General features: G+C 45.8%; 1 protein-coding gene across 1 annotated transcript in view; it reads left to right on the top strand.

Moving 5' to 3' along the window:
• The first annotated feature begins 821 nt into the window (after window positions 1-821).
• Window positions 822-11,622, top strand: part of LOC112242635 (ephrin-A2-like) — a 36,339-nt gene continuing 25,538 nt past the window's right edge. The window contains exon 1 of the mRNA XM_042323910.1: window positions 822-2,482. Within this exon, the coding sequence (XP_042179844.1) occupies window positions 2,292-2,482 (191 nt within the window). The 5' untranslated portion in view covers window positions 822-2,291. The remainder of the gene's footprint in view (window positions 2,483-11,622) is intronic.

Genomic DNA, 11,622 nt, shown 5'->3' with positions numbered 1-11,622 from the left:
AGAATGGTTAGTTCATAAAAACATTTTTAGGTTATGATGGTTAGTTTATTGAAATCACATTTTTATTGGTCACATACACATTTAGCAGATGTCATTCCGGATGTAGCGAAATGCTTGTTATTAATTTATTTAGGTTATGATGGATAGTTTATTATTAATTTATGATGGTTATGATGGTTAGTTTATTATTAATTTATGATGGTTATGATGGTTAGAATGGTTAGTTTATTATTAATTTATTTTGGTTATGATGGTTAGAATGGTTTATTACACAGAGCAGACCCAGTATGCCAGTAGATGTATTATTTTACAGCTGTATTTGGGTTATATTGGTTATGATGGGAGTATATATATATATATAGGTATGTTCATACAGATAAGTATTTATTATTGCAATACTCTTAATACTTCGATTATATATATTCTTGCAGCACAGATGCGCTACAATTATAACTACATTATTATGGAACAGTACAAATGTAGGAATACCTTAATTGTACAATAAAGGTGTAGTAATGACTTGATTACACAACTTGATTTGTACAGATGTAGTAACTGGATTGACAGTGATAATCTAACCTAACACTGTCAGTATTATCCTAACCCATGTTATGTACATGTGGATACATACAGTTTAATACAGCTGAACTAAGCGGCTTCAGAGCCGCGAGAGCAGTGAGTCAGACACTGTCCCCAGAGCTAAGAGACTGAGAGACTCCGCCAGCTTAGAGTGAGTGAGGGAGGGAGGGGGGAGAGGGAGGATGGGGAAAGGGAGGGAGGGAGGATGGGGAAAGGGAGGGGGGAGAGAGAGAAGGAGGTGAAAACGAGCAGTGAGGAGATTCTGGCAGCAGCGGGAGCTGAGAATCAGATTCACCACGAGGAGTGTTGTCACCGTGAGAGACTGTTGGAAGGATCGCCACGTTATTCACTCTGTCGGTCTGTCTCTCTGCCAGTCTGTGTGTGTCTCTGCCAGTCTGTGTGTGTGTCTCTGCCAGTCTCTGTGTGTTGATCCGTAAAGAACACTGTGGAGTGTGGACCATGAAGCCGAATTGAATTTTACATCCAAATCAGCAGAAACAGACAGAAGAGGAACTTGGGACGGGAGGAGCGTGATAGTTGGTTATCTCTGACAAAAACGAGCAGCAATAACAGGACCCAACCAGCCACTCTCACTGAGGAAACGATTAACCTGTCGTGGTTTATTGACCCGAACGGACATCTGAAGAATATTCAAATGGACCTCCCTTAATAAAGGGAGGTGTTCAGGACCAGATAGAAACTGGTCAGTACTGAAACATCTTACAGAGGAACCTTCAGCACCAAAACAGAATCTGTTAGTGGGGAAACTGGTCAGTACCAAAACATCTTACAGAGGAACCTTCAGCACCAAAACATAATTTCTCACTGAAGAAAGTGTTCAGTACCAAAACAACTCCCTGAGGAAACTGTTACGAACCAATATATCTCTTACTGAAGACAGTTCAGTCCCAGCGAGCTGAGGGAAGTCAGGATGTTTGGTCCCCGGACGACATTAAACCCAGATTGGATTTGGCTTCGCGTCTCTTTGTGGAGTGGAGGAGAGGAGTGGAGAGAAGAGGTTTCTTTCTATTTGTACTGATGGTGTGTGATCGAAAGAGAGAGGACGACATCGTGAGATGGCTGATAATGCATCAACGCCAGCATTTATAGAAATACAGAAATATGTCAAATAATAACAATCACCGTAATCTGTCAAATAATAACAATCACCGTAATCAATCATCAATGAACAGACAGTCGACTTAAGATAAACGCGTGGATTCAGGAGAATGAAAGTCACTAGTTTGGATGTCATATTCAGGGGAGCACATGTTGTACAATGGGAGGACAAGTCTCAGACCCTGGCAAGAACATAGACACTCTTCCTGTATTGATTGAGATTGAGTGATTTGCGCAACATGCATGCGCAACAGGTTAGGTTTGGGCATGCTAGCGATTGGTTAGGGTAAGGTTAGCTTTAGGCATGCTAGCAAAGTGTTCAAGGTTCAGAATAAACAAAAGCACGCCAAAACAACACACCTGGATCCAAACCGCATTACAAAGCCCTGGATTCAAAGTCCTGCCCACTACGACCTCTGCCACCCTGTTTCCACTAACAGGCTGGAGCAATCGGAATGGAATGGGATCTTTGAATGCCCAGACACTGATTGAGACGGTCCATGTCCTGGATATTCCAACTCAACTGTAAGCTAACATAACCAGCAAACACTACTGTGGAGGTGGATCTAACAAGCAGACTTCAAGTGGACACTATGATGTTGTGTGTAACTGGTTGGAGGAGTGTGAGGTGGACGGCTCGGCCTGGTCAGAGGAGCGTGTGTACGTGTGTGACGCAGGTGGTTCTGATGTGTCTGACCATCCTGTCTTCCTGTCTGTCCGTCTGGGCTGAAGACCAGATCATCTTTGACCACCATGCTGTCTACTGGAACAGCACGAACCCCAGGTAGGATGATACTGTGTGTGTGTGTGTGTGTGTGTGTGTGTGTGTGTGTGTGTGTGTGTGTGTGTGTGGATGCTATAATTGAGCTGAAAGCTCCTTTTGTCTCTGATAGACAATGAGGGCATCATGCCTCCCCCTTTCATTCTGCCTCCCTCTCTAGTTATTGAGTATAGGGGATAGACACACGCAAACACACACACACACGCACACTGCTGTGGTTAGCTGGGTCTCATTGACATGGTGCAGAGCAGCCTCGCTCTGTCAGTCTAATGAATTCTGACAGACTGGACAGCCTCCCTCTCCCTCCCTCCATCCCTTCTCTCTCTCAGGTACATATATAAACAGTGAAAGTGCTCCCACTCTATCACGGTTGAATTACCACTAACCGGCTAACAGCCCTGTCTCCCCCTGCAACACACACACACCGACGCTGCTGATTTAGTTCAGCTAAAACCCCTGTCTCCCCTGCAACACACACACACCAACGCTGCTGATTTAGTTCAGCTAACAGCCCTGTCTCCCCCTGCAACACACACACACCGACGCTGCTGATTTAGTTCAGCTAACAGCCCTGTCTCCCCCTGCAACACACACACACCGACGCTGCTGATTTAGTTCAGCTAAAAGCCCTGTCTCCCCCTGCAACACACACACACCGACGCTGCTGATTTAGTTCAGCTAACAGCCCTGTCTCCCCCTGCAACACACACACACCGACGCTGCTGATTTAGTTCAGCTAACAGCTCTGTCTCTCCACAAGTGCTCAAATATTTAACAGGCAAGGAGGAAGACTCTCCTCTCTCTCTCCTCTCTTTCCTTCTTTTTTCCCTCTCACTCTGCTCTTCCCTTCCTCCCTCTGTCAACGTGCTACATCAGACAACATGCTTTGTTTGTGCAATACTATTGTTGTATCGCTGAATTAATGTGTGATGGGAGGTTGATGGAAAAGTTTGTTTATACAGAAACAAATTAACAGGAGATAAGTTTCAAACCACACACACACAGCTTTGTTTTTGCGAAACACACACGCATCCTGTCTCTCTAGCCTCAGAGAATAGCCAAATCTAATCCCAGGGTTGATCCTTCAAAGTAATTCTATTCTTCTCCTCTCTTTTCCTCCCCATCCCATTTTCTCCCCATCCCATTCTCTCCCCATCCCGTTTTCTCCCCATCCCGTTTTCTCCCCATCCCATTTTCTCCCCATCCCATTCTCTCCCCATCACGTTTTCTCCCCATCCCATTTTCTCCCCATCCCATTCTCTCCCCATCCCGTTTTCTCCCCATCCCGTTTTCTCCCCATCCTGTTTTCTCCCCATCCCATTCTCTCCCCATCCCGTTTTCTCCCCATCTCGTTTTCTCCCCATCCCATTTCTCCCCATCCCGTTTTCTCCCCATCCCGTTTTCTCCCCATCCCATTTTCTCCCATCCCGTTTTCTCCCCATCCCGTTTTCTCCCCATCCCATTTTCCCCCATCCCGTTTTCTCCCCATCCTGTTTTCTCCCCATCCCGTTTTCTCCCCATCCCTTTTTCTCCCCATCCTGTTTTCTCCCCATCCCTTTTTCTCCCCATCCCGTTCTCTCCCCATCCCATTCTCTCCCCATCCCTTTTTCTCCCCATCCCGTTCTCTCCCCATCCCATTCTCTCCCCATCCCGTTTTCTCCCCATCCTGTTTTCTCCCCATCCTGTGTTCTCCCCATCCCATTCTCTCCCCATCCCGTTTTCTCCCCATCTCGTTTTCTCCCCATCCCATTCTCTCCCCATCCCGTTTTCTCCCCATCCTGTTTTCTCCCCATCCCGTTTTCTCCCCATCCCATTTTCTCCCCATCCCGTTTTCTCCCCATCCCGTTTTCTCCCCATCCCGTTTTCTCCCCATCCCGTTCTCTCCCCATCCCATTTTCTCCCCATCCCGTTTTCTCCCCATCCCGTTTTCTCCCCATCCCGTTTTCTCCCCATCCCATTTTCCCCCATCCCGTTTTCTCCCCATCCTGTTTTCTCCCCATCCCGTTTTCTCCCCATCCCTTTTTCTCCCCATCCTGTTTTCTCCCCCTTTTTCTCCCCATCCCGTTCTCTCCCCATCCCATTTTCTCCCCATCCCGTTTTCTCCCCATCCCGTTTTCTCCCCATCCTGTTTTCTCCCCATCCCATTCTCTCCCCATCCCGTTTTCTCCCCATCCCGTTTTCTCCCCATCCCGTTTTCTCCCCATCCCATGTTTTCTCCCCATCCCGTTTTCTCCCCATCCCGTTTTCTCCCCATCCCGTTTTCTCCCCATCCCATTTTCTCCCCATCCCGTTTTCTCCCCATCCCGTTTTCTCCCCATCCCGTTTTCTCCCCATCCCTTTTTCTCCCCATCCTGTTTTCTCCCCATCCCTTTTTCTCCCCATCCCGTTTCGCCCCATCCCATTCTCTCCCCATCCCGTTTTCTCCCCATCCCGTTTTCTCCCCATCCTGTTTTCTCCCCATCCCATTTCTCCCCATCCCGTTTTCTCCCCATCTCGTTTTCTCCCCATCCCGTTTTCTCCCCATCCCATTTTCTCCCCATCCCATTTTCCCCCATCCCGTTTTCTCCCCATCCCGTTTTCTCCCCATCCCATTTTCTCCCCATCCCGTTTTCTCCCCATCCCGTTTTCTCCCCATCCCGTTTTCTCCCCATCCCGTTTTCTCCCCATCCCGTTCTCTCCCCATCCCATTCTCTCCCCATCCCGTTTTCTCCCCATCTCGTTTTCTCCCCATCCCATTCTCTCCCCATCCCGTTTTCTCCCCATCTCGTTTTCTCCCCATCCCGTTTTCTCCCCATCCCATTCTCTCCCCATCCCGTTTTCTCCCCATCCTGTTTTCTCCCCATCCCATTCTCTCCCCATCCCGTTTTCTCCCCATCCTGTTTTCTCCCCATCCCGTTTTCTCCCCATCCCGTTTTCTCCCCATCCCGTTTTCTCCCCATCCCATTTTCTCCCCATCACGTTTTCTCCTCTCTCTTCTGGGATGCTTTGTGGTTCTCTCCATCCTCCTCCAGAGGTCCCTAGTGATGGTTGCAGAGGGTTTCATGCTATGGGATGTCCTCAGAGAGAGACTGAAAAGGGTGTGTGTCTGTGTGCGCAGAAAGGCCTACTCTCCACGCAACTGTGTCAGACACACAGAGTTAGCCATGCGCAGTCTCTCCTGTCCCCTGTGGCACATTCACATCCATGTATCTGTCTTGCCCTTGTCCCCCAACACACACACACACACTTTCTCTACTGTCCCCTGTGACATAAACAGATATATCTTTCAGTTTGTTCTGACACACACATCTTTACTATACACTTACATGTAACAGCAAACCTCTTGTGTGTTAGTGTGTGTGTCTGCCTGTCTCCCTATCTTACTGTTTTCTCTGTTCGACATGAAACAGCCTCTGTCTGCCTGTCTTCCTGTCTGTCTGTTTCTTTCTCTGTCTGTGTCTGTCTTCCTTTTATTCCCACTATGACTGATGTACACCAATTATGACAAACACTTCTAAACAACAGAAAAGAAACAGGAGACAAGACAACAAAAGCCTTTAACGTCTCTGACTTGATTACAATACAGTAATCAAAGCTTCTGGTGTGTGTGTGTGTGTGTGTGTGTGTGTGTGTGTGTGTGTGTGTGTGTGTGTGTGTGTGTGTGTGTGTGTGTGTGTGTGTGTGTGTGTGTGTGTGTGTGTGTGTGCTCTCAGTACACCATTTTTACAGAGAGAGAGGGAGGGAGAGAGACAGGTTGTAAAGGAGAGAAGGAGAAGAGTTGTGAAGTGAGATGTGGATGAGAGAAATTATGTGGAGAGAGACAGAAAGAGATGTTTTGCTGATGTACACGATCTGTTTTCCACTTGGTTTAGCTTCACAGGTGATGTTAAACGTCTATAAAACATTTAAGGACTCGGAACAACTTTCACTCAACCAACTTTGTCAGGAAATCTCTGTTTTTAGTGGTGTGTGTGTTTGATATTGCAATCACATCACCACTCATGATATGTTTTAAAAGATGGAGGCACTTGTCTGAAATATCCCCTTATTCTTAATCTGATCTCGCTTCACTGACAGGTCCTTCTTGAATTACGGTGACATTTGGGCAAGGCACTTTGGGGAAAAAAGTACTTAATTCTTCTTGATGTGTATTTATTTCAATGTATTTAGTTGCATCTTACCATTCTAAATCAACTAACATGGTACCTTAATGACTTTAAATAACGTTTACCATTATGATAACATTGTGTCACCAGTAGGAGTTTTAACACCAATGAGGGTAACCCCAATGTGTCACGTGTGCTCCCTCTCCGACCTCTAGGTCATCAGGCTGCTCGTTATGGTGCACACCTGTCACCATCGTTACGCGCACCAGCGCCTCATCAGACTCACCTGGACTCCATCACTTCCCTGATCACCTTCCCTATATATGTCACTCCCTTTGGTTCCTTCCCTATTTATGTCACTCCCTTTGGTTCCTTTCCTATATATGTCACTCCCTTTGGTTCCTTCCCCAGGCACCATTGTTTCTGTTCCAGTGTCATGTCTATGCGTTGTTTGTGTTTCCTGTTTTTAGTTATGTTTATTTATTAAAACACTCACTCCCTGAACTTGCTTCCCGACTCAGCGCACACCGTTACACAATGAGACATTTTATGTTAAGGTTTTTCTGAAATGGAGACCACATCAATCCATTAAAAATAATGTACTGAAGTGATATGATTTATCATTTTGCTCACAATGTTATTTCCCTTCATTTCAATTCACTAACACCAAGTGGTACTTTGGATTTAGACACACCACATGGTCAACTGAATCCTCAAATGTATGACGTACTAAAAGGGTGTGTTTAGCTAATCATTTTATTTAATATAGACCCATCCCCGATAACAGTTTGCCACTGGAGAGAATGCTCAAGGTCCTTGTATATCTTTCTAATCATTGATTTTCAAGGCGGTAACACCAATGACATAACACTGAGGGACACACATTATATAACTTCATAGCCTTTGTTTTTATTGATCTATACAATACCTGATAGTAGATGTCAAAGATAGCATATATCTGGTGTACTGTATTAGAAACACAATATACTAGAGATATATTGTGAGATGAGATGGAAAGAAGATATTCGACACAGATGCACGCCCACCCACACACACGACAATGAAATGACAGGAGTGAGAAAGGAAAGAAGTAGAGAAATAGATTTGTGACCTGTTGCCACGAGAAAAGGGCAACCAGTGAAGAACAAACACCATTGTAAATACAACCCATATTTATGCTTATTTATTTTATCTTGTGTCCTTTAACCATTTGTACATTGCTAAAACACTGTATATATATAATATGACATTTGTAATGTCTTTACTGTTTTGAAACTTCTGTATGTGTAATGTTTACTGTTAATTTTTGTTGTTTTTCACTTTATATATTCACTTTGTATGTTGTCTACCTCACTTGCTTTGGCAATGTTAACACATGTTTCCCATGCCAATAAAGCCCTTGAATTGAATTGAATTGAAATATACTATAAGAAAGGCAGGGACAAAGACAGGGGAGATAAAGAGATTACAGGAGGAGTTACAGGAGGAGTGTGTGAGGTATGAGTTGTGGCGTATGGCTGTGGAGCTGCATACTCACTGTTTGATCACCTACACTTCAAACGCACACTTCTGTCTTCTTTCCAGATCCCAGAAATGTGTGTCTTTGTGTGTGTGTGTTAGAGATGGTGCACTGTTCTAAACTGGGTCGGTCCTAAAAACTAGACTGCTGAGAAAGTGGCGGTGCAGCTACCTTCTAACATTACTAACAGCTTTACGCTGGGCTTCTTAAAGGGATAGTTCACCCAAATGATTAAATGCCTATTTAGTTTCCTTACCCTGAAAGAGGTCCTATGGACAAGGACAGACTGTAATCCATGCTTTGGGTGTGTTTACTCATGGTGACCAACCACTAACTTTAAGCATTATTGTGTGTGTGTGTATGGAAAGGGATTGTGATAGTTTATCATTCTGAAGTTTTTCTTGCTGTCTACATCTGTGAGAGAAACACAGTTAAGAGTGAAAATACTTGTATGTATGAGAGAGATGTTTTCAGGTGTGTGTGTGTGTGTGTGTGTGTGTGTGTGTGTGTGTGTGTGTGTGTGTGTGTGTGTGTGTGTGTGTGCGTGTTGTGTGTGTGTGTGTGTGTGTGTGTGTGTGTGTGTGTGTGTGTTTGTGTGTTTGTGTTTGTGTGTTTGTGTTTGTGTGTGCGTGCGTGCGTGCGAGCCACAGCTGGTGAGGAAATGCTCCCAGCAACATCTCCTCATTGGTTCAAAGTTCAAAGACTGTTTTCTCTCTGGTTGTGGAGAGAGGGAATTAACCTCCCCCCCTCAACACAAACTGCTGTCTTTATTAGTTTTGAGGTGATGAGGCACAATCTCTCTCTCCCTCCTTCTTTCTCACTAATTCGGAGAGACTGCCTGGATGTATAATTCATGTTCTCTCTGCCAGCCTCATTCAGGTGCATTCGTGCACTGTGCTATTTCGCAAATGTTCAGCTTTAACATGTTTCAGCTGTGAAGAACATCTCCTGTAATGCTTCCACATTCGTCTCTAAGCCTAGCTCTACTCCCCCCCACCACACACACACACACACACACACACACCTCGGCTGTAACCCTGTGCTCTACAAATCATTCATACTTTTTTTTCTCTACACAGTCAGATGGATAAATAATGTATTAATGATCCATCTACACTGTCAAATTATTTTGAAATGTTCTATGTTTTGTACATAGACATTGATAAAAGTGTTATTAGCCAAATGCTTTCTCTAAACTACCGTCAAATGACTTAGACTTTCAAATGTATAGGCTGATAGGTTCATACTTTATTAATCCTCAAGACGACATTTCAGTAGAGAAAGCTGAGAGACATAAGAGGGTTAAAATGAGAAATGTTTTAAATCATTTGAAGAGAAAAAGAGGAAGTTTATACAGTGAGACAGACAAATGGGTTAGAAAGGATGCTGGTTGTCTGGTTAGAGAATCCTCTATAGATGCTGGTTGTCTGGTTAGAGAATCCTCTATAGATGCTGGTTGTCTGGTTAGAGAATCCTCTATAGATGCTGGTTGTCTGGTTAGAGAGTCCTCTATATATGCTGGTTGTCTGGTTAGAGAATCCTCTATAGATGCTGGTCGTCTGGTTAGAGAATCCTCTATAGGTGGTGGTTGTCTGGTTAGAGAATCCTCTATAGATGCTGGTTGTCTGGTTAGAGAATCCTCTATAGGTGGTGGTTGTCTGGTAAAAGGTTGGGGGTTGTCTGGTAAAGGGTTTGGGTGGTGGTTGTCTGGTAAAGGGCTGGGTTGGGGGTTGTCTGGTAAAGGGTTTGGTTGGTGGTTGTCTGGTAAAGGGTTTGGTTGGTGGTTGTCTGGTAAAGGGTTGGGGTGGTGGTTGTCTGGTAAAGGGCTGGGGTGGTAATTGTCTGGTAAAGGGTTGGGGTGGTGATTGTCTGGTAAAGGGTTGGTGATTGTCTGATAAAGGGTTGTGTTGGTGGTTGTATGGTAAAGGGTTGGGGTGGTGGTTGTCTGCTAAAGGGTTGGGGTGGTGGTTGTCTGGTAAAGGGTTGGGGTGGTGGTTGTCTGGTAAAGGGTTGGGGTGGTGGTTGTCTGGTAAAGGGTTGGGGTGGTGGTTGTCTTGTAAAGGGTTGGGGTGGTGGTTGTCTTGTAAAGGGTGGTGTTGGTGGTTGTTTGGTAAAGGGTTGGGGTGGTGGTTGTCTGATAAAGGGTTGTGTTGGTGGTTGTTTGGTAAAGGGTTGGGGTGGTGATTGTCTGGTAAAGGGTTGGGGTGGTGATTGTCTGGTAAAGGGTTGGGGTGGTGATTGTCTGGTAAAGGGTTGGTGATGGTCTGATAAAGGGTTGGGGTGGTGGTTGTCTGGTAAAGGGTTGGGGTGGTGGTTGTCTTGTAAAGGTTTGGGGTGGTGGTTGTCTTGTAAAGGGTTGTGTTGGTGGTTGTTTGGTAAAGGGTTGGGGTGGTGGTTGTCTGGTAAAGGGTTGTGTTGGTGGTTGTTTGGTAAAGGGTTGGGGTGGTGGTTGTCTGGTAAAGGGTTGTGTTGGTGGTTGTTTGGTAAAGGGTTGGGGTGGTGGTTGTCTGCTAAAGGGTTGGGGTGGTGGTTGTCTGGTAAAGGGTTGGGGTGGTGGTTGTCTTGTAAAGGGTTGGGGTGGTGGTTGTCTTGTAAAGGGTTGTGTTGGTGGTTGTTTGGTAAAGGGTTGGGGTGGTGGTTGTCTGATAAAGGGTTGTGTTGGTGGTTGTTTGGTAAAGGGTTGGGGTGGTGATGGTCTGGTAAAGGGTTGGGGTGGTGATTGTCTGGTAAAGGGTTGGGGTGGTGATTGTCTGGTAAAGGGTTGGTGATGGTCTGATAAAGGGTTGGGGTGGTGGTTGTCTGGTAAAGGGTTGGGGTGGTGGTTGTCTTGTAAAGGGTTGTGTTGGTGGTTGTTTGGTAAAGGGTTGGGGTGGTGGTTGTCTGGTAAAGGCTTGTGTTGGTGGTTGTCTGGTAAAGGGTTGGGGTTGGGGTGGTGATTGTCTGGTAAAGGGTTGGGGTGGTGATTGTCTGGTAAAGGGTTGGGGTGGTGTTGTCTGGTAAAGGGTTGGTGATGGTCTGATAAATGGTTGTGGTGGTGATTGTCTGGTAAAGGGTTGGGGTGGTGGTTGTCTGGTAAAGGGTTGGGGTGGTGATTGTCTGATAAAGGGTTGGGGTGGTGGTTGTCTGGTAAATGGTTGGGGTGGTGATTGTCTGGTAAAGGGTTGGGGTGGTGGTTGTCTGCTAAAGGGTTGGGGTGGTGGTTGTCTGCTAAAGGGTTGGGGTGGTGATTGTCTGATAAAGGGTTGGGGTGGTGATTGTATGATAAAGGGTTGGGGTGGTGGTTGTCTGGTAAATGGTTGGGGTGGTGATTGTCTGGTAAAGGGTTGGGGTGGTGATTGTCTGGTAAAGGGTTGGGGTGGTGATTGTCTGGTAAAGGGTTGGTGATTGTCTGATAAAGGGTTGGGGTGGTGATTGTCTGATAAAGGGTTGGGGTGGTGATTGTCTGGTAAAGGGTTGGGGTGGTGGTTGTCTGGTAAAGGGTTGTGTTGGTGCTTATCTGGTAAAGGGTTGGGGTGGTGATTGTCTGATAAAGGGTTGGG

Source organism: Oncorhynchus tshawytscha, linkage group LG07 (assembly GCF_018296145.1).
Source record: "Oncorhynchus tshawytscha isolate Ot180627B linkage group LG07, Otsh_v2.0, whole genome shotgun sequence".
Lineage (NCBI taxonomy): Eukaryota > Metazoa > Chordata > Actinopteri > Salmoniformes > Salmonidae > Oncorhynchus > Oncorhynchus tshawytscha.
Note: the sequence above shows the minus strand (reverse complement) of the source record. Positions and strands in the feature narration are given on the sequence as shown.